Consider the following 23,938-nt stretch of genomic DNA (forward strand, 5'->3'; position numbering starts at 1 on the left):
CTGCGTCCACAATGGAGGTAGAGAACATGGTCCACTCAGACTCAATGTCCCCCGCCTCCCTCGGAAGCTGGGAAAAGCTCTCCCGGAGGTGGGAGTTAAAGACCTCCCCAATAGAGTGCTCGGCCAGACGTTCCCAGCAGACCCTCACCATACGTTTGGGCCTGCCAGGTCTGTCCAGCTTCCTCCTCCGCCAGCGGATCCAACTCACCACCAGGTGGTGATCAGTTGACAACTCAGCCCCTCTCTTCACCCGAGTGTCCAAGACATAGGGTCGGAGATCAGATGACACGACTACAAAGTCGATCATCGACCTCCGACCTAAGGTGTCCTGGTGCCACGTGCACTTATGGACACCCCTATGCTCGAACATAGTGTTCGTTATGGACAAACTGTGACTAGCACAGAAGTCCAATAACAAAACACCACTCGGGTTCAGATCGGGGAGGCCGTTCCTCCCAACCACGCCCCTCCAGGTGTCACTGTCATCGCCCACGTGAGCATTGAAGTCCCCCAGTAGCACAATGGAGTCCCCAGTCTGAGCACCCCTCAGTACCTCTCCCAGGGACTCCAAGAAGGCCGGATACTCTATACTGCTATTTGGCCCGTAGGCACAAACAACAGCAAGAGCCCTCTCCCCAATCCGAAGGCGCAGAGAGGCGACCCTCTCGTTCACTGGGGTAAACTCCAACACATGGCGGCTGAGCTGGGGAGCTATAAGGAAGCCCACACCAGCCCGCCGCCGCTCACCACGGGCGACTCCAGAGAAGTGGAAAGTCCAGCCCCTCTCGAGGAGCTGGGTTCCAGAGCCCAAGCTGTGCGTGGAGGTGAGCCCGACTATCTCTAGCCGGTACCTCTCAACCTCCCGCACAAGCTCAGGCTCCTTCCCCCCCAGCGAAGTGACATTCCATGTCCCAACAGCCAGCCGCTGTGTCCGGGGATCAGGTCGTCGAGGCCCCTGCCTTCGACTGCCACCCAATCCACACTGCACCAAACCCCTACTGCTACCTCTGTGGGTGGTGAACCCACAGGAGGTCGGGCCCACGTCGCCTCTTCGGGCTGAGCCCGGCCGGGCCCCATGGGCAAAGGCCCGACCACCAAGCGCTCGCATACGAGCCCCAACCCCGGGCCTGGCTCCAGGGTGGGGCCCCGGCTGCGTCCTACCGGGCGACGTCACGGTCCTGGATTTTTTCTCCAAAGGGGTTTTTTGGTGAACTGCTCTTGGTCTGGCCTGTCACCTAGGACCTGTCTGCCTTGGGAAACCCTAACAGGGGCATAATGCCCCCGACAACATAGCTCCTAGGATCATTCAAGCACACAAACCCCTCCACCACAATAAGGTGGCAGTTCTACGAGGGGTCGCATTACTATATATATACTTCATATATATATAGTAATGTTATATATATATATATATATATATATATATATATATATATATATATATAATGTATAAAAGTCGCGACTTTTTTAGCGTCTTTCCTCTGCACGTGATTTCCGCTTTGCTGAAGTCATTGGTGCAGAGTGCAGCGTCTCGCCGGTTCGTGAGGATCTGTGGTCTCAGTTTAAACTCCAGAAAGGCGGAAGTGTGAGCTGGAAGCGGTGATGACGGCGCGGTTATTTGTTCTATCGCACGCTTTCCTCCTTCGTCTGACTGGCAGTGGACAGCGCAGGGGTTTGGGGTCGGAGCTGTGAGGCTGAGAGGAGCCATGGCCAGTGTTCCTGGTGATTTTCAGCGCAGGGTTTGACGTGTGGTGCAGGGACGCGGCTGCTGTCAGCTCAGGATGCTCCGGCTGCTTGTTGTCCTGGTTGTTACCGGCTTGCTGCTGGCGTGCTTTACTTCCTGGGTGTTGGACAGCTACGACACCACCTGGCATCCGAAACGGAGTTTAACGCAGTCAGACAGCGAGCGCTTTCAGAAGAAACGTGAGGCGCCTTTTCCAGGCGCAGACCTGGACAACATCTTCTGGTTTGTGCAGGTGAGACTCAGCTGGTGTGAGTCGAGTGGCTGGCTGCTGCGACCTGAAGTCTTCTATACAAGTAAAATATAGTTACTTAACCCTGAAATTTATTATTATTACCACCACCACCTTGGTATTTCCTTTTGGGTTGTAGTACAGGCTGTGAATAGAGATTAGAGTCCTAAGCACTATATTACTGTACTAAAAATACTATAAATCACACACAGCACCTACTTCTGATAAAGGAAACATGCACTTCTTTATCCTCCTAAATTAACTGAGTTGGCTATAACCTTCATTCATTCATTCATCTTCAGAAATCACTTCGTCCTGGTTTGGGTTGTGGTGGCTCCCCGGAGCCAATCCCAGGACACCTCCTACCCCACCACCACCACACACTGCGTCCTGAAGTCTTCTCATCTCATTATCTCTAGCCGCTTTATCCTGTTCTACAGGGTCGCAGGCAAGCTGGAGCCTATCCCAGCTGACTACGGGCGAAAGGCGGGGTACACCCTGGACAAGTCGCCAGGTCATCACAGGGCTGACACACAGACAACCATTCATACTCACATTCACACCTACGGTCAATTTAGAGTCACCAGTTAACCTAACCTGCATGTCTTTGGACTGTGGGGGAAACCGGAGCACCCGGAGGAAACCCACGCGGACACGGGGAGAACATGCAAACTCCGCACAGAAAGGCCCTCGCCAGCCACGGGGCTCTAACCCGGACCTTCTTGCTGTGAGGCGAGACTACACTACACCACCGTGCCGCCCCTCGCATTATTATTATTATTATTATTATTATTATTATTGTTATTACCACCACCACCACCTTGGTATTTCCTTTTGGGTTGTAGTACAGGCTGTGAATAGAGGTTAGAGTCCTGAACACTATATTACTGTACTAAAAATACTATAAGTCAAACACAGCACCTACTTCTGATAAAGGAAACATGTACTTCTTTATCCTCCTAAACGAACTGAGTTGGCTATAACCTTTGTTCATTCATCCATCCATCTTCAGAAACCACTTTGTCCTGGTTTGGGTTGTGGTGGCTCCAGAGCCAATCCCAGGACACCTCCTACCCACAACCACCACTCTCACTCACTCCCTCCCTCCCTCCCTCCCTCCCTCCCAGGGGTAGTTTAGGCTACGTTCACACTGCAGGCTGAAGTGACTCAAATCCGATCTTTTATTGACAATATGAACGACACAGATCCGATTTTTTCAAATCCGACCCAGGCCGTTTGGATATGTGGTGCTAATTCCGATTCCTATCCGCTCTTTTCATATGCGACTTCAGTCTGAACCGCCAGGTCGCATTCATCCGACTTACACGTCATCAACAAGCCACAAACGTCACTATTCTGCGCTGAAGTAGGCGGCGCATCTCTCAAAAAAGTTAACAACATGGCGCATAATCACGGGCGCAGATAGAGGGTGGGACGAGTCATATTTAAATTCACCTCGTTCGGTCCCCCCCACTTATAGGGAGGAAAAAACGTCTATGCTGTCTTTCTTTGCATAAGGCAAACCTCACGGAAAAATCAAAAGACTAATTACCATTCGGTTTATTGAGGTGCACAGCAGTGTATACATAGTTGCAACAACTCACATAAAACAAAACAAAGACTGATATTCGGTTGGTTGAGCTGCGCAGACTGCACAGGTTGCGAGCTCGAGCTTGGTTGCTATGGTTACTAACAACAAGTTTGACAGGCATATCGGGGTTGGGGTTGGTTTGCTGGCAGCTTTGTCCCCCCCCCCCCAGTTTTTTGTCCCCCCCAGTTCAAAAAACGTATCTGCGCCCCTGCGCATGACATCAGTGCGAGGGACGCTTTGGGCTGTGAAGGTTCTGAATCTTCTCAATGGAAGGACGCAGAGGTTAGGGAGCTGATTTCCATTTGGGGGGATGCAGCTATTCAAGCTAGATTGGATGAGTCATACCGCAACCGGGCGATTTTACTTCCGTAAACACTGGCCATGCTCACTGTGTGTGACGTCGTCGTATCCTGCAGTGCGCATGCGGAACACTTTTAGGTCGCTTTTCGTTCATACTGAGGATCACATACAAGTCGCATATATTTGTTAATGTGAACGACCTCACAAAAAAATCGGATTTCACAAAAAAATCGGAATTGAGCATTAAGCCTTGCAGTGTGAACGTAGCGATAGATTCACCAGTCCCCTGACATGCATGTTTTTAGGAGATGGGAGGAAACCAGAAAACTTGGAAAAAATCCAGAAGGAGAACATGTGCACAGGATCAGATTCTGGGCCTCTTGATAGTATCAAAAACGGCATCCTATTTTAGATCAATTAGTTGATGAAAAGGGCGGCACAGTGGTGTCCTGGGTTCGAGCCCAGCGGCCGGCAAGGGCCTTTCTGAGTGGAGTTTGCATGTTCTCGCCGTATCTGTGTGGTTTCTTCCGGGTGCCCCGGTTTCCCCCACAGTCCAAAGACATGCAGTTAGGCTAATTGGTGACTCTAAATTGACCGTAGGTGTGAATGTGAGTGTGAATGGTTGTCTATGTGTTGGCCCTGTGATGACCTGGCGACTTGTCCAGGGTGTACCCCGCCTCTCGCCCATAGTCAGCTGGGATGGGCTCCAGCTTGCCTGCGACCCTGTAGGACAGGATAAGCAGCTACAGATAATGGATGGATGGATAGTTGATGAAAGGGGCAGCACAGTGGTGTCGTGGTTAGCACTGTCGCCTCACAGCAAGAAGGTCCAGGGTTCGAGCCCAGCGGCCGGCGAGGGCCTTTCTGAGTGGAGTTTGCATGTTCTCCCCGTGTCCTGTGTGGGTTTCTTCCAGGTGCTCTGGTTTCCCCGACAGTCCAAAGACATGCAGGTTACAGTAGGTCTAAATTGACTGTAGGTGTGAATGGTTGTTTGTGCATTGACCTGGCGACTTGTCCAGGGTGTGCCCCACCTCTCACCCATAGTCAGCTGGGATAGGCTCCAGCTTGCCTGCGACCCTGTAGAACAGGATAAGCGGCTACAGATAATGGATGAATAGTTGATGAAAGATACATATGCATGACCCTTGTAGGCTATGACCTTAGTGAATATAGACGTCTACTATTCAGTTATGACTATCACTTTAGAGCTTCGTTATCTTGGAGGCTTTAAGGGGATCTGTACAACATTTTGTGTCACTGAAACAGTGGAACATGATGTTTACTGGCTCTGGTTTGCAATTAGATGCCTAATCTAAAGCCTCTGAGACACTGTTCTTGCTCTTAATTATTTAATGTTTAGTGTATAGTATAGTAAATCTCTGTTTGCTGTTGTGTACAGGTATCAGACATTCATATAAGTCGCTTCCGCGATCCAAGACGCGTCCCGGACTTTGAAAGGTTCTGTACAGACACTCTGAAGGTCATTAAACCAGCTCTTGTACTTGCCACAGGTGAGATTTTACCCCATCAGACATGGGTTTTTGTCATGACTTGTTGTATTCGTTAAGATCTGATGCAATAATGTGTATTTTACTCTACTCCATGTTTACCAGGGGACTTAACAGACGCAAAGACGGAAAATAAAGTTGGCTCTCTTCAGCATGAGGTGGAATGGCAAGCCTATCACAACATCCTAAAGAAATCTCGAGTGCTGGAACGCACAAAATGGATAGACATTCGTGGAAACCATGGTGAGCATTTTCCTGCCTTTTTTTTAAACTTTATTTATGAACACTGCTCTCACTGACCCCTGTTCAAATGATTAGTAGTGAGGCAGAAAGTTGTATGCTAAAGGACTGAACTTGTACTTTTTAAACAGATGTTTGAATGTGAGGTAAAACACAGAACCTACTGCAATTAGGGCAAGATTTAAATATAATATTTAGTCACTCCTGCTTGCATCCACTGATTTAGAAGGACTGTGGTTTGTTCATAAATATATGGGTTAAATAAAAATTGTTACTCAGTATTGAATTTATTTGATTTTTAGCAGAAGTTGTGGGCCTGAGTTGTGTAATATGATAATTTGGTTAGGATGGTTATACCATGTTTATAAATGTGATCAAAATTAAAACATTCTAGCGAGTTGTGATTGATTAGGAAAAGATTATGTATGTATTGAAAGTCTCTGTTAATGGAAGGCCAGATTTGTTTTTCAAGCTTTGCTGATCATTTAGGTCAAGTAACTTCCAATCCCAACCACCAGCATCAAAACAGTATAGGACCCAAGAAAAACTCATATTTCTCATTATTAAGTAATTAAAAAGTGATAGTTATTCTTTTTTTTGTGATTGAGGCAAGGGGATAAATAAGACAGAACGTACACAGTGTTCAATCTGTCTGAAACAGAAAGACTAAATATTATGGGTATTAAATGAATAATTTGCTTTGTTCTTTTGATAAAGACTGAACATTTAGGGACCACCCTCATGAGCTCAGCTCTAATACTAAGGCTTGCCTGTGGTTTTCCTTGTATCCATACCGACCAAGTCCCTACAGATCTTGTAATTGGTATTGTATTGCAAGCTTCCAGACAAGAGCTCTCATTAGTCCATCGGTCTTCCATTTTCTTTCTCTGCTTTATGAAAATATATGCTAAACTTGTGTCTCCTTTTCTCCTCAGATGCCTTCAATATTATATCCCCGGATAGTGTAAACAATTATTACAGGTCTGTGCAAAAATTCTTATAATTGCAGCTATTGTGTAGCTGGAAGATTAATTTATTTATTTTTTGTCTTTATAATGTTCTCAGAAAGGTTCATGTTCTTGCTGTGATTTCTAACATGATCATGGTAGACTAGTTTATATGTCGCATTTAAACGTGCTTATTTAGTTTCATTCTGAATGGTTGAATTCAAGTTAAAGGTCAAGTGAATGTCCTAATTACAGACACACACAATAGAGGATTGAGTAAGGCAGGGGTTTTCAAAGTGTGGGAGAGTCAGCCCCCCCTCAGAGAGCAAATAAACAACAGCGCCCCCCCCCCCCCCCCCCTTACAATTTTTGTTGTTGCTATACTTAATGTTCCATTCGTATTTAAAAAAAAAAATGGTTGTTGTACACATTATTTTTTCCTTTTACACATTTTAAACATCTGTGCTTTTTGAAAACATTTTTTTACACATTTAAAACATGAGCTTTTTTAAAACCTCTTTTTTTTTTTTTTTTTTACACGTTTTAAACATCTGTGCTTTTTTAAAACAGCTTGTTTTACACATTTTAAACATCTCGTATCATCGTTAGCTAGCACCTCTTGGCAGACAACACACTGTGGCAGTGGAGCATCTTCAGATCCAGTCCATGAAAATCCAAACTTTAAATAATCGTGGTCATACTTCCTTCTTTTTTTGCCTGGCCCAGACTCTGTCTCCTCACTCACTGTAGCTTTAGGTACTAAAAATCGATCCATTTTGTCTCTGGCAAAGGCTAGCTGAAGTTCGCGAAATGTCCGCAATAGTAACTTATTCTGGTTTATTTTTCCTCACATTGTGCCCCCCCGAAGAACTCTGGCGCCCCCTAGGGGAGGCGCGCCCCACACTTTGAAAAGCCCTGGAGTAAGGAGTAAAACGCAGCGTGTGTTATGAGGAAAATAATGAACAAGCAAGTGGTACAGTATAATACACTATACGTCTTAGTTTGTGGACACCTGACCATTACACCCATATGTGGACCTTTCCCAAACCCACCCACAAAGTTTGAAGCATGCAATTTTCTTGAAATCTTAAATTTTCCATTCATTGGAACTAAGAGGCCCAAACATGGTCCAGCATGACCATGCCCCCGTGCACAAAATGAGGTCTATGAAGACTAGGTTTACCAAGATTGGAGTGGAAGAAATTGAGTGGTCTCCAGAGATCACTGAACTCAAACCCACTGAACACCATTGAGATGAACTGGAACATGGACTGCCCACTAGGCCTCCTCACCAACATTTGAGCCTGAACTCTGTCATGGTCTTGTGGTTGAATGAGCAAATCCCCACAACTGCACTCCAAAATGTAGTGGAAAGCCAGAAGAGTGGAGGAGACTAAATCTGGAATGTGATGTTCAACAACAAACATTTGGCCAAATAATGTACATGGAGTTATTTCAACATTACGCAGTCCCCCCCCCCCCCCCCCCCCAAACCAGCATGTTCCTCTTATACCATAGCAACTATTTATTTATTAAAATAAATCATTTTTATCCATTTATTAAATGCTGAACATGTGCAAAACAAGTTTGTTCCTGTCATCACTTGTATTGTAATAGCTATAGACAGTCCTTCCCTCAAGAGCTTCCCCCCCCGTCCTGAAGACAAATGTAAACCTTGCCTCTTATTGTGACAAAGACCTGGCACTGGCGTCTTCTTCCAGAAAAGCTAAACATATGCTCATAGGAAGCTTCACCATATTAATAAATTGGGTGGCACGGTGGTGCAGTGGTTAGCACTGTTGCTTCACAGCAAGAAGGTTCTGGGTTTGAATTTTCTGTGTGGTGTTTGCATGTTCTCCCCATACCTGTGTGGGTTTCCTCCAGATGCTCCAGTTTCTCCCCACAGTCCAAGGACCTGCGGATTCGGTAGTGGCTAATAGTGGCTACTCTAAATTGCCCATAGGTGTGAACGTGAGTGTGGCTGGCTGTCCATTTGCCTGTGTTAACCCTGCAGTAGGTCGATGACCTGCCCAGGGTTGGACCCTGCTGCTCGCCCAATGTCAGCTGGGATTAGCTCCAGCTTCACCCGTGACCCTGACAGATGAGTGCCATAGATAATATTTTATTAGGTTTAGATTATCAGAAGCTTTCACCATACAAGCCCCTGTTTATTAGCTGTTACTATAGAAGCCGTACCATATATTAGAAAAAGCATATTAACACAAACCTGTGATTTGAATTACAGCCCAGACTATTGTCAGAGCCATGCTCTTCTACAAAATTAACATCATCTGACTAATCAGATTTGAGAATTCAACAGCGCTGTGGTGTAAGATTACATCAGTGCACCTAATTTGCTGAGCAGAGCTGATCAGATAGTAAATAAATCTCTGATTTGTGCTTTGGTGTTTAGGAAGTATTCTGCCAACCAGAAGGTTGGCTCATTCCACTATGTGCACAGCACTCCCTTTGGGAACTATTCCTTTATCTGTGCTGATGCCACCCTCACCCCTGGGCCTAAGCGTCCCTATAACTTCTTTGGAATACTTAATCAGGTTGGTTTGTGGATGATTTTCAATACACATGTGCGCCAGTTTCAACTATACTTTTATCGGTCTGATTTCAAATGATCTTCTGGTCCACAGAGTCAAGCTGACATGCTGGCCACCTTTAAGCAGGAGAGTCACAGCAGCAATCAGACCATCTGGTTTGGACACTACACCACCTCCACAGTCATCTCCCCTTCGCCAGGGGTCAGAGCCCTGATGAGGTTCGGGAAGGGACTGTTGAGTTTGTATAAAAGTGATCTTGTATTTTATGAAATGTACCTCCACTTCAAAGCTGTTCAGCCACTAATGAGTAAAAAGTGAACATAATGTTCAGTCATTTATTTATGCTAAACTGAATCCAGCTTGCCTGCGACCCTGTAGACCAGGATAAGCAGCTACAGATGATGGATGGATGGATGGATGAATCTGATGATGGTAATCAGTTCATCTTGTGCTTGCGATATGGCATGTTTGCAGCAAAGCAGTGGCGTACCTGTGTGGGCACCTGCACACGCTGGGGGGTCTGATGCCTGTCCTCCACAGCAGACACTCAACAGGAACACTGGAGCTGGAGCTGGGAGACTGGATGGATAACCGCAGGTAAGACCATCAGGGCTGAGTGAACACAGACCGAGAGAGAGATCTAGGTGGTCCATTCACCGCGAACACTGCAGAAAATGGTGCAGAATACTGTCAAGTCTGTTTCGATTGTCTTGTCTTAATATCGGATGGGTTTCTAAATCATGCACAGAGACCATCACTTTGTATATTGAACAATAAACAGAAGACTACACGATATTAGGTTTTTGTATTTATCAGTGTATCCTTAAGTCTTAAATAATATGGTCTTAGATTTCAGGCTTTTTCTTTAGGTTCTTTATGTAGTGTTCACACTAGCAAACAAGGAACACGCTCTTCATTTCTAGTGTAAATTTGAGTTCCAGTTTCACAACAATTTGGCATGCAAAAATGTACACAGTTTAAACAAAGGTGTGTAAATGTGTTTAAATAACACGTTTTATTTACACTATAACGTGTGTAAATTTTACTGTGTACATGTTATAACAACAGTGATGGCTACACAAACCTGGAGCAAAACAACGAGCAATTGTCTCATGTTAGTGTGAATGCAAACACAAGGTTAATTTGGGGTGTGTGTGTAATTTTTATATTATTTTAATGCAGTTGAATCTTGTTTGACATTTGCCATCATCACATCACACAGAGGTTTATTAAAACAAAACTAAAAAGAGGTTTTTAATTATTTTGGTGGCAAAACCAGACAATGCCACAAATGGACAAATCAGAATGTAGTATATGGCTGGATTAGGCTTCTATTTATGCCCAACCTGTGATCCAGTCTTCTGTTCATCTATACCGTTGTTTTAATGCATTATCTAGAGAAATAAATTCCTATTTAGCAATTGAACCAGGAAAGGTCAACAAATCATGGCTCAGCCATGATGGATGACTTCACTAGCTTCAGAGCACTGCTTTGTCAGCATCTACAAAAAATGAGACATGGCAGATGTCTGGTTCTGAAACAAAATCACAAATATATTGGGATTTTACAATAATGTCCAGGGTTTCCCATACGTAGACCATTGTGTGGCGCAGCGCTACACAATGGATTCCTATCGCCACACAATCAGACTCGCGATTTTGAAAAAAAAAAAAAAATTCCGTTGTGTATCGTTCCGTTCATTCATAGTGCTCTTTCTTCTCGTTCACCGCGCGTGCGTGCACACCCCCACACACAGAGAGAGACAGAGAGGCGTGTACACAGGCCTGCCGTTGCGCATATACCCGGACTGCAAGTAAGCCTGTTAGGCTAATTAAAAACAAGGCTTTGAACCAGAATTTTTTCCTATTGGTTCGTTCCGAACAGAAACGGAATTTTAACGTTTCCGGTTTTGGGTTCCACCATTAAATAGACGTTCCCGAACCGGTTAGAACAAAAAAAATTTCGTTCCCGGAACGGTTAATTACGTTCCCTGTCAGCGGTTTAACAAATGGCTATAAAGTTATGTCTCTGTCTCATCCAGCTTAAGCCAAGTGTAGGCTAATTCTATTACAACCTTCATTAAATAAGACAAGAAATAATTCAAAACAATTATTATTTCAAATGTTGGCGATTTGGATTCTCAGTATGTCTTCCCATCTACACAAACAGAAAAAGTGCCAAAAATGAAAGATAATTCGTTTAGTGCGTTACCAAAGGCTAGTCAGGCCCTATAGAGGGCTACCGCATGATGTCACCGCGCCGCGAGATTTTGTTAGGCGCCATATTGGAAGACCAAGTACACATCTATTCAAGTACATACATACATAAAACAAGTATTTGGACTTTTATGAAGCCAGACCGCGGACTATCAGACCTTTCGGATTAAGAATTAAACCTTTCCTTCAGGATCTGAATATTGATCTGGATGGACTAACATCCTCTTCCCTTTGTTCCATTCCCCCTTGGACCTTGAGAAAACCTGTAACTGTGCAGGACCTGAGTCACAGAAAGAAAGCTAACACACACCCAAATGAGTACCAGAGTTGCTTCCTCGATGTAAGACAGCGCTTCCCTTTGCACACTCCGATCTATACTGATGGCTCAAAAACTGATACCTGTGTGTCCTCAGCAATGGTAGTCGCCTCTAATCAGTGTGGAATACGCATCCCAAATCTGTGCTCAATTTTTACAGCCGAAGCCCAAGCCTTGCTCTTAAGTCTTGAATACATTGAAGAGTCCAAACTGCAAAAAGCCTTGATTTGCACAGATTCTAGATCATGCCTACAGGCATTGGAGTTCTTAAAGACTGACCACCCTCTTATTGTCAACATACTTGAAAAAGTGGAATACCTTACTAAAATCAATATGGACATTATTTTTTGTTGGGTCCCTGGCCATGTGGGTTTGACTGGTAATGAAAAAGCAGATAATGCTGCTAAAGGAGCCCTGAACGAAGAGATTTCTGAATGCCAAATCCCTGTCTCTGATATCAGACCTGTTCTTTCTTCCTACATAAGTGACAAATGGCAAGCTGATTGGACTAACTGTGCTGGCAACAAGCTGAAAGAAATATGCACTAATGTGAAACAAGTGACTTTTCAATCTTTTTCATGTAGACATGACCAAGTTGTCTACACAAGGGGTAGAATTGGACACTCTAGACTAACACATGGTTTTCTGTTAACTGGAGGTGAACCTCCACTTTGCGATCTTTGTGGTGATCTCTTATCAATTAAGCACATTTTGTCTTGCCCTGCTTTTAGAATACAAAGGCAGAAGTTTTTTAAAGAAAGCACAATGCTAGATATTTTTAATAAGGTTTCACCGTTAAAGGTTTTAAACTTTTTGAAGTGCATTGATGTGTACAAACGTATTTGATGTATTTATTTATTTATTTATTTTATTATTGGTTTTAATTTTATGTGATATTTATTACCTGTATTGGCCATGAAATAGCCATAGATGCTTAAATGGCAATAAATGTAAACAAACAAACATACATAAAACAAACTACACCTGAAATGTAGCCAGGGCCGGTTCTGCCCTAATCTGGACCCGGGTGCAACATCGCGCAACCCCCCCCCCCCCCCCCCCCCCCAAAAAAAACAGTCTAAATCAGGACAACCATCACATAACTATAACTATAAACATTTTATATCAACTATTTTAACTAAATGGGCTATAATAAATAAGCCTGCAGGCAGCCACGGCGGGCTGCCTCAGAAAAGGAACCATTCAATGACAACTGAAGGCCTGCAGCCACGGCGGGCTGCCTCAGAAAAGTAACCATTTGTCCTACCTTAAAACTCGTTTTGCATTTTCTGCCTCCTTTTTTGTATTTTCAACCCTCCGTTTATTTTCTTTCCTTTTCTGAAAACCCGATTTGTGTCCAGACATTTTGTTCTGCTACCAACGAACTAACTCGTCAGGTCTCGTCTCTCGAGCCCGCGATGATTCCCGTGGGAAGGGCAACAACTGATACATTTTTACAAACAGCCAATAGGGAGGTTGCAACGTTCAGGCTCTTCTTTGCTTAGACGCTCAGTAATTCACTTATTATCACATGGAGACGTGATAGTAGTCCACCTTCCCGCTCTCTCCATTCAGTCAGCGAACATCACACAGGAAGTGAACCCCAGCGGGTCATAGAAACTTGCGCAGGAGAAGAATGGCTATTTTATTTGTAGGCTACGGAAACTTTGAGGAACGAAATAAAAACCGGTATTAACTGGTTACCATTATTTTTAATAAGCGTTTCTGTTCCGGAACATAAAAAATAATAAAGTTTCTGGTTTCGTTTCTGTTCCATGTGAAATAGAAAAAGTTCCCGGTTTTCGTTCCTTGAACCGGTTCAAAGCCCTGATTAAAAATAATGCAGCCTTCCCGATTCGCCTTCCGACCCCTTATTTTAAAAGGTAGCCTACGTCGTGCTCGTGATGAGCTTTATCATAGCCTTCTTGGCTTACAGGAAACGGACATCCCTGAGTCAGGCTATAAACCAATTTTGATGCATACAGTAGCAGCTTGACGCGAGGAACCGGCCTTATTGCATTATCCCGTTTATCCCGCTTCAGCATTCATGCAAGTTATTAATAATAACATAATAATAACATTCACAATAAATAAGGATTTCCCACTAGCCCAAATAAAATGTTGTTATACTCGCGGGGATGCCTAGTTGATGCTATCTGAAGCATAAAATCTGAATATTTTAAGAAACATCTTTATTATCTTTATTGGCGAAGTAGAATTGCGAACGGGATTTCTCAGCTATGACTAGGAATAGAAATATAGAAATTCAGCATTCCTTTGTGTATTTTTTTTTTTGATGTAATGGAACTTTTTAGTGCTTTGATGATGAAGAAAATGTACTTTTTTTTTTTTTTTAATCCATAGATTAAAACAGACCTCAGGAATAGGCTCCAAGGGGAACACCTGGCAGCCTGCTTACGAATCTCCGTAAATGGTCCTGAACCCAATGATTTCCCTTACGATAGGGCACTAGAGTTTTTTTTTTTTTTTCAGGAAGCCACGCAGAATTAAATGTTCTGATAGGGCATGCAGGCTTTGCACTAATTAGGGTAATGCTTTTTCATTATTGTTAGTTGCCTTGGTGTTACCTTAAGTGGTTTCTTACATCTAATTATGATATTTTATTATTTTGTTGTTACATTATACTATTTATTTCATTTTAGTATTGGTTGAGGTAAGTGTTGAGTTCAATATTTAAAATAAAAACCTCCAGCTTGTTTTTTGCAATTTATTCCTTGAATGTCAACTAAAGAATGATTGAAAGATTGCCACCAAAAAGGCAAAAAACTAAGGTAAAAACTAAACTTCAACTTCAATTTTGGTAAGTAATTTTCATAAATTTAAAAGACAGGTTTTCCACCAACATCAAGCCCAGCAAACTAACGGCCTGCCCTGTAATGTAAAGTTGGGTCGGGGAATGAAACCAGGCAGGGTTCTGGTAAAAATTGTTTTAGCGGTTTTCTCTTAAAGAACTTAAAAGAATTTAGATTGAACTGAATAATCTCAAATGCTTCTTGTAGCTTTAAAATAGTCCCAGCAGGTGACTCTGAAGAAAAATACTGTGTGTTTGAACACCGCCCGCTGTAAACACTTTGCATACACCCCAGTGACCGACTCCACCGACCGCCACGACACCACCGCGCACGATTCCCTCATCGGCACAGTGGAGCACCACAAATTGCTGCCTGGTCTGTGGGAAACACTGATGTCTGTTTTTGTGGGGGGAAAAAACCCTGCTGAACAGAAAGATGGCATAATCATCCATCCGTTGATGCAAATTTTTAAAAATTAAAATTTTCCAGGTTGGCGCTTGTCGGCTTTTGCGCTTGAACGTGCTTTTTATTATTATATTGATTGTGTTTTAACCATTTATAGCTATTGTGGAATGTCCATGAGACAAGTTAATTCCTGTTTTTGCTTGTGTTAAAGCAGCTATAAACAGTCATTCTCTCACCAACCTCTGTTTTCTTCTCTCTTGGAGTTAATAATCCACAAAAAAGTCACAGAGAAACAGGAAGGTGAAAAGTCCTTCATCCTGAATATGGTCCTGTGGCAGAAAACTTACTAACCATAATGAAGCGCTGACACCCCTCCCATAAATGTTAAACAAACATCATCTAACAAAGATTTGCGATATAAATGATTCTACATTTTTCTTTTATTAAATTGCAATACATATTTTGATCCATTTATTGGACTTGCATTATGTGGAGTGTCTCTGTGAATGAGCTGTTACTATGGATATGATGATGTTATAAGAACATGTTAGTTAAGTCCTTCCCACGCCATGTGGCGCATCGGGCAGCGCCGATCTCCGTTTCCACAGCCCTCGGCCTCTCGCCTATTACATAGCATGTGCATTCATATAAACCTCGTTTTCAAATTCTTTTAATTACAGCTGGAACTGTATGCTGTTATAGAACATTAACCACATTTTAAATATCAGCAGTAAAACAAATTATAATATACTGGTATAGTTGCAGTTTCCAGCCACTTTTAATAGTGGCTTCTTAATTTTTTCCGTCGCTGTATATACAGTATTAAAGCTAGATGGCCTTTCGATTTCATAAAATCAGTGAAATTTAGTTCCCTCTGAAATTTGGTCATTGTGGTATGGTTTTTTTTTTTTTTTTTTTTTTTTTAAATTTCTGTAATATCTCACAAAATATCAGGCCATTCTGTGGCTGGGAAGTTATTTAATTTGAGGGAATTCCCGAGCAAATAATGTGCATGAAATCGCTCGCTTTGCGCAGTCAAGCAGACAGAGGAAGTCCGTGGGCGCATGCAGAGGTTTACCTTCTTCTTTTGGGTTTTACAGCAGCTGGTATCCAGTGTTGCATTACTGCCATCTACAGGTTTACCTTGACCGTGCACTGGCACTTATCGTTCTGTCACTAAATGAATAGCTGACATTTATTAGTTTGGTCCTGCGTTTCCTTTCCTTCGCAATATAACGTCTTTTCTTCTCGTTTTCTGTTACTGTAGTCGGTCTTTCACGTTTCATTCGCACACTCACCACCTCCATTTTTTTCTCCTGTTTCAAATTTGTATTCCACAGTGCCTTGCGCGAACGGGGAAAGCCCACCAGGTGATGGATGACATAGCATCTTGAATTGGGTGAAGCAGGGAAAAAATAGTGGAGAATTTAGAGCCATGTGGCCCTAAATTCTTTAATTGTTCTATTTTAAAAAAATAAAGTTGAAGTCTGTGATTTGAATTTGGTGGCTTTCAGTCCACTGAACAAAAATAATTGGGTGTCAGGGAGAATTCTTTTTATGACCTAGACTTGAAAAATCTGAAAGGCAGTCTACCTTTAAATTTGTTTTGAAAGTTAGACTTTTGTAATATTCCTATCATCAGATACAGGATCCTGGCCTTTGACCACGACCTCTTGAGTTTCTCGGACCTGACATTTGAGGACTGGCCAGCAGTGGTCATCACCAACCCCAAAGATGCTCAGTACCTGCATCCAGGAGTGGAGCCTCTGGGTCGCATCTACAGCTCTACACACATCAGGTGTCCTCTCTGTGTGTGTCTTTTCTCAAGCTCTAAAGCATCGCTGCTGCACATCCGCTTTCCCTATATACACTGTTATTTTACACACTTTTACACTGCATACAGTCTCGCTCACCTGTTACAGCTCCTTGTTATTATAATGGCTCGGGTGGATGGTGTGACAACAGTTAGTGCTGACTGTTATTTTTGCGGTGGCGTTTGTGCTCTGCAGGATCCTGGTCTTTTCAGCAGCTTCAGTTACAGAAGTGTATGTGAGTGTGGATGGAGAGGTCCTGGGGAAAGCCGAGTGTGTAGGGGGACCTCTGTATGTGCTGCGCTGGGACCCCAAAGTCTACTCCACGGGACTGCATACCATCACAGTCAAAGCAGAGGTAAGTGAAAGCTGCTCAGTTTAAGGTTGTGCAGCTTTGGGTTAAATATATTTGATCCTTCTGTGTCAATTTGTCTTTTTTTTTTTTTTTTTTTTTTTTTACTGGATCAGAGCTTCTCGGTTCAAAGGTTTTGTTACCTGGGTTGCAGCTTAATATCAATAGAAGACATTGTGTCCTTTGCTTGCTCGTGTGGACAGTAAATGAAAATGCCAGATCTAAAAACAAAAAGCCTAAAATCTAACAATATAAACCCTTAAGGACATTATCCATCATTTAACCCTCTGTTTAATGGTCAATATAAAGATTGACCATGTGCATAATTTAGAAACACCTCTTACAGTATTAACACAAGATGGCAGAAACAGACAGCAGGAAGACTAATAGATAAATTGCTGTACAGTATTCTGCAATGTTTTCTCGTGCGTCTCTTGTTAACTAGTGGATTGTAGGGGATTTGAATACAAATTGGCAACATTCCAATCGCATTTCTTTTGTCTCTGTGCTTTATGAATCCTTTTCTTCCTCTCTGTGTGTGTGTGTGTGCGTGCTTGTGTGTAAGAATTTGGCAGGCCAGACCAGGGTACGAGAACAACTTTTTACCATGCAGGAGGACCTCACACCCAGCTTTGGCTTCCTACAGTCTTTCATCCTTCTCACTGACCACTACATCCTGGTAATAATAATAATAATAATAATGAAAACAAGAATTATATAAAATTTTCTTCGTACTATTAATATATAGCTCCAGTTGGCTTTTGCTTATGTCCCATGTGTTCATGCTTAATTCCCGTCTCATTATCAGTTTACCAAGGATTTCCCATGCCCTGTTGCTATAGCTCTCATAGTGCTGTCATAGGAACACTGCCTGTAAGATCTCTATGCCCATTAATCTCTTGTGGGCATTAGCTACTTGAGGGCCAAATGAACCATGTTGTTAGACTTGCACTTGCAAGAGTCATCCTCGGCTGTCCATCACTAGCGATGATTGCTTCATTAGGATGTGCAGAAACGCAGATGGGCCGCAAGGCCCACACCAGAGCGCATCAGACTTATTCTCCTTTCCTAATGAAGTGCCTTGCACAGTAAGGGAAGACAAACGATGTCGTGTCCCCATCATGTCTCTCTGGACCTCCAGACCTGATGCCAAGTGGTGCACAAAAGTAGCACAGACCTGACGGGTATGGAAGTTGCCCTGCAGTGACCACTGACTTGCCGAGTGATGCCATCCGTTGGCCATTTGAGTGGCTCTTCTGCATGCCATCAGGTGGTGTACTGTTGACTCTGTTGGGTTCATCTACCACATTGCACTGAAAAGCAGCCTACTGCCAGCGCCTTATTGGTAACGTACTATTTAACCCATAGCTGGAACCCAGGAAGGTGCTGCCACTCCGGGTCAGAGCGGACCTGGGAGCAATGGTGATTAAGGGGTAACTCCACTTTCCCCAATACTCAAGTCCTCCTGGACCTGAGACTCACCACCGGTTGCAGTTTAAAGTCATACTCAGGACTAAGAATGACAGTGTAGTGCATTATGGATAGAAACAGAGAATAGAATAGGATAGAGTAGGAAAACTTGGGAGAGAATAGAATGACAAATTGGTATATATTAAGAAAACATGGAGAATAGAGTGCATGTGCACAGAACAGAAGAGAGCATGACAAAAAAATATAGAATAGGATAGACATTAGGACAATATAAGGGAGCAGAAGGGAATATGATTGAATAGAAAGCATTGTGAAGATGTAGGAAAGACTCTGCCAAAGTACGACATATATTCTTTAGTTTGTAGAAAAGAATAGACAGTCATGACAGTACAACAGAATAGATGGAAAGAAAGAAGGGAATATGACCGAATAGAAAGCATCACGAAGACATAGAACACAACAAAACGGTCCACATATTATCTACAGAATAGGCAGCCATGACAATAAAATAGAATACCTCAGAAGAGAAAAAAGAAGAGAACACGTCAAAATAGAATGGAATGCATTATGATGGTATAGAATACAACAAAAATAGTATACATACTGTATTCTATATAGAGTAGGATCGACAATTACGATAAGATAATAGAATATAAGAGAAAAAAAATAAGGGACTTTGACAGAATAGAGTAGAATGGAATGCATTATGACAGAATAGAAGGCATAGAATGAGATGTGTGTGTATCTCTGTATAGAATTGAGATCTCTCTCATATACAAGCACTCAAAGAAACAGAGAGAGAGAGAACCCAGGGCTTGGGCAGAGGATTTCTCACGGGTATGATGTAGTACGTTGCCGTTCCAAGAAGCCCTCCAGCCTTGGACATGTCTTCAATGATGAACCCGGAGTCATAGGGTGTTTCAGGTCTTTAGTCAACAGAACCCTCGCCCAGGTGACCCATGCAGGGGGTGATTTGTATCCAAGTGGTGCACTCACACACAGTGGTGCACTCTCCTATACTTGCCAGAGTATAATGTGCTTTGCAAACCTGTGTATCAGCTTTTGATATACAGTTAGGTCCATAAATATTTGGACAGAGACAACATTTTTCTAATTTTGGTTCTGTACATTACCACAATGAATTTTGAACAAAACAATTCAGATGCAGTTGAAATTCAGACTTTCAGCTTTAATTCAGTGGGTTGAACAAAATGATTGTATACAAATGTGAGGAACTAAAGCATTTTTTAAACACAATCCCTTCATTTCAGGGGTTCAAAAGTAATTGGACAAATTAAATAATTGTAAATAAAATGTTCATTTCTAATACTTGGTTGAAAACCCTTTGTTGGCAATGACTGCCTGAAGTCTTGAACTCATGGACATCACCAGACGCTGTGGTTCCTCCTTTTTAATACTCTGCCAGGCCTTTACTGCAGTGGTTTTCAGTTGCTGTTTGTTTGTGGGCCTTTCTGTCTAAAGTTTAGTCTTTAACAAGTGAAATGCATGCTCAATTGGGTTGAGATCAGGTGACTGACTTGGCCATTCAAGAATATTCCACTTCTTTGCTTTAATAAACTCCTGGGTTGCTTTGGCTTTATGTTTTGGGTCATTGTCCATCTGTATTATGAAACGCCGACCAATCAGTTTGGCTGCATTTGGCTGGATTTGAGCACACAGTACGTCTCTGAATACCTCAGAATTCATCCGGCTGCTTCTGTCCTGTGTCACATCAATAAACACTAGTGACCCAGTGCCACTGGCAGCCATGCATGCCCAAGCCATCACACTGCCTCCGCCGTGTTTTACAGATGTGGTATGCTTTGGATCACGAGCTGTACCACGCCTTCACCATACTTTTTTCTTTCCATCATTCTGGTAGAGGTTGATCTTGGTTTCATCAGTCCAAAGAATGTTCTTCCAGAACTGTGCTGGCTTTTTTAGATGTTTTTTAGCAAAGTCCAATCTAGTCTTTTTATTCTTGAGGCTTATGAGTGGCTTGCACCGTGCAGTGAACCCTCTGTATTTACTTTCATGCAGTCTTCTCTTTATGGCAGATTTGGATATTGATACGCCTACCTCCTGGAGTGTTGTTCACTTGGTTGGTTGTTCTGAAGGGGTTTCTCTTCACCATGGAAATTATTCTGCGATCATCCACCACTGTTGTCTTCTGTTGGTGTCCAGGTCTTTTTGCATTGATGAGTTCACCAGTGCATTCTTTCTTTCTCAGGATGTACCAAACTGTAGATTTTGCCACTCCTAATATTGTAGCAATTTCTCGGATGGGTTTTTTCTGTTTTCGCAGCTTAAGGATGGCTTGTTCCACCTGCATGGAGAGCTCCTTTGACTGCGTGTTTTCTTCACAGCAAAATCTTCCAAATGCAAGCACCACACCTCAAATCAACTCCAGGCCTTTTATCTGCTTAATTGAGAATGACATAACGAAGGAATTGCCCACACCTGCCCATGAAATAGCCTTGGAGTCAATTGTCCAATTACTTTTGGTCCCTTTAAAAACAGGGTGGCACATGTTAAGGAGCTGAAACTCCTAAACCCTTCATCCAATTTTAATGTGGATACCCTCAAATGAAAGCTGAAAGTCTGGACTTTATGTCCATGTCCATTATATAACTATAACTTGAATATCTTTCAGTAAACAGGTAAAAAAACAAAATTTGTGTCAGTGTCCAAATATATATGGACCTAACTGTATTACAGTTAACAAGGACACTCGTCTGTCCAATGATGGCCAACCAGTACTTGCCTCTTTAGGTGGACATCAAGTGTAGAGAATGAGATGCAACCACTGAAAGTACATTAAGGAACCTTTACTGAGCTCTGCACTTCATTGCACTGTTTCATTGTCAGTAATGGCTCTTTCATTTGGCCAGTGCCTGCTGTCAGATCTTCTACCCTGTGTTCCAATGCAGTAAGGTCATTTGGCACTTTTCCATGGATGTTCTTTCTTGTGCTACAGAAGAATAAGCCTTCCTTTTCCTAGCAGGCCTTGTGGTCCTATCATTTGCCAGCTCCACTGCACTCTTGCAGCATTGAGGAAGTTGCTGAATAGGATGCAGTTCTTCCATCGTCTGTGAGGCATGTTTCTTACATAACTGCGAGTTGAAGAGGACGTGACACTGGTCATGTCCATCATCCATCAGAAATCAACACCGTGATCTACCATACAGGAAACCAAGAAATTGGAGAAGCTGGAGGAGAAAAATGTTGAATAACTCAAGTTAGAATGATGAACTTGTTTGTGCATTTGAAGCGCGCAAACAATAGGCCATGTGTTGTTTCTCTCTGAGTCAGTGGCAAACCTCAGTAAATCAAAAGTGAAGTTACACAAGGACGTCACGTAAGGTGCACATCAGTGGACTCTTCTTGACTGTGCAGATATTAGAATTTTATTATCTTTTCAAGGATTTTTGAGTGCTTTCTTAGCATTTTGAATCTTCTTCATCTGTTCCTCTGCAAGACCGGAATGGGGAAAGAGGCATGATATAGTGTGGGCCTTTTGTAAGTTACATAGGCTGCACATGTGAGGTTAGTCATGAGGTGGTGACTTTGCTGTTAATTTTCAGCTGGGAAATGAGCACACAGGAAAAAGCCACTAGTTCTGGAAGGAACTGCCCTTGTGGTTGGAATTTTTATACCTCAAATTAGGGTATAGTTTATGGTCTCTAATCTATTTTGCATATTTCTCCAGCTTCGTTGTACATGTTACAATGACGGTAACGGTTTATATTCATACAGTTTGAAAAGAAAATTGAAAAATGCTGTACAAACAGTTCTTGCACTGATGTAAGTTTTGTTCTGTTATGAAAGGGAAGGAGTAATAACCCTGTAATGGTGACCAAATAAAGTAAAGGTCACCAGTCATATTCACAAGGACCAGTATGGCTGGGCTTTTAATTTCCAGCTAAACAGAAACAAATTCAGTTATTCAGATGTCTACAAATTGTACCTCCTATCTGGATTGAATAAGCCTAGAGATCTCTGTGCTAAAGTATAATACTTGTCTAGTATTTGAGCTATATAACTGTTTAGATTCAGAGAGAGGAATAGAGTGGACCTGATAAAGAGGTGCAGCCACGAATAATATCAAAGGTTTAGTGAATTCTAGATCCAGTATAGAGTCGCACAAAGTTATTTTATGTAAAAGACTGTGGATATCTTTGTGTGTTTTTAGGCACGGATTGCTTTTGTAGCTGTTGTATTGCTGATTGTGGGCGTCCTTGTTGCCTTCAGGTTCTTGCATGTGCCCGTTGCCCGAGGTGCGGCTCAGTGGTAAATATGGTAAAGAATTGAACCAATGTACAGTGCGGTCTACAGTGAATACTATGCCACATTCACTGTGTCTTTTTAGGGTTGCGCTCTCAAGCATTTATGTCCCTACACCTTGTCAGCAAGACTGACGCTTTCTACTACACCTTGCTGCTGTTTAATCTGTGTACAGCATTCGGTAAGTTATATATTCTTATATTATATTACTCTCATTTATTTGATGGATCTGTTTATGTATTAATCTAAAAGCAGGGAGTGAAGTATTGTTTTAGGCGTTTCTTACTTACCTTGGAACTAATAAGCCATGATAACAGGTTCTGCCTATACAACAGAAATTCAGAGATGGGGCTTGATAAGGTGGGCAGAGTTACAGGATTAGCACATCCCTGTTTTTGAAAAGTGCAAAGTTTCCAAAAAATCTTCCTTCTATTAAGTCTTGTGTCTACTTACCCCTCAGTTGACCATATGCACACCGTGGTGCTGATGTACTTCCGGTAAAATATAAGCCAGCTAAATCATTTCTGCTATCTATACTGTTGCTATGACTTTTTTTTTTTTTGTCAAGTGATGACAATTTCTCAGAAAAACAACTTTAAATTTCACTGAACTGATGGTGCTACAGCTGAACGTTGCTGTGTGCCCTAACTGCCTTTGCATCAAATCTCCAGTGAGTACAATAAAGTACTTGGTTTTCATATATTACGCTCCAATCCTAAAACCAGGAGAAAATGGATTGTCGCTATCCAGAGGGAGAACTTTTACAGTTAGTCCCCATACCCAAGTTTGTAGCTGGCATTTAAAAAAAAAAAAAGGGGGTGGGGAGGGAGTGGTGGTTCTGGCATTGTTTGAATAGAACACTGTCAAGATGGGGGGTTTGGGAGAGGGTAGAGCTACCAGTGGAGGATGATGCACCGGGCAAGGAGGCTGATGCAGTCTGCATGGATCACGACTACACTCCAGGTCCTGCAGTTGTCAACTTGACTCTTGATGAAAACATGTCTCTCAGAGAGGAGATCTTCCAGATGAGGAAACCGATTTATACAACCCCGATTCCAAAAAAGTTGGGACAAAGTACAAATTGTAAATAAAAACGGAATGCTTACAAATCTCAAAAACTGATATTGTATTCACAATAGAACATAGACAACATATCAAATGTCGAAAGTGAGACATTTTGAAATTTCATGACAGCAAC

The 23,938-nt window shown here is 42.6% G+C and overlaps 1 protein-coding gene across 2 annotated transcripts in view; it reads left to right on the forward strand.

Moving 5' to 3' along the window:
- Positions 1–1,524: 1,524 nt before the first annotated feature.
- The window catches only part of tmem62 (transmembrane protein 62), a 33,599-nt gene continuing 11,185 nt past the window's right edge, over positions 1,525–23,938 (forward strand). For both annotated transcript variants that reach the window (XM_060934146.1, XM_060934145.1), the window contains exons 1-12: positions 1,525–1,976; positions 5,264–5,375; positions 5,478–5,615; positions 6,548–6,593; positions 8,973–9,114; positions 9,205–9,329; positions 9,586–9,708; positions 16,505–16,660; positions 16,872–17,031; positions 17,591–17,704; positions 22,649–22,733; positions 22,826–22,921. In XM_060934146.1, the coding sequence (XP_060790129.1) occupies positions 1,782–1,976; positions 5,264–5,375; positions 5,478–5,615; positions 6,548–6,593; positions 8,973–9,114; positions 9,205–9,329; positions 9,586–9,708; positions 16,505–16,660; positions 16,872–17,031; positions 17,591–17,704; positions 22,649–22,733; positions 22,826–22,921 (1,492 nt within the window). In that variant the 5' untranslated portion in view covers positions 1,525–1,781. The remainder of the gene's footprint in view (positions 1,977–5,263; positions 5,376–5,477; positions 5,616–6,547; positions 6,594–8,972; positions 9,115–9,204; positions 9,330–9,585; positions 9,709–16,504; positions 16,661–16,871; positions 17,032–17,590; positions 17,705–22,648; positions 22,734–22,825; positions 22,922–23,938) is intronic.

Source organism: Neoarius graeffei, chromosome 11, assembly GCF_027579695.1.
Source record: "Neoarius graeffei isolate fNeoGra1 chromosome 11, fNeoGra1.pri, whole genome shotgun sequence".
In the NCBI taxonomy this organism is placed as follows: domain Eukaryota; kingdom Metazoa; phylum Chordata; class Actinopteri; order Siluriformes; family Ariidae; genus Neoarius; species Neoarius graeffei.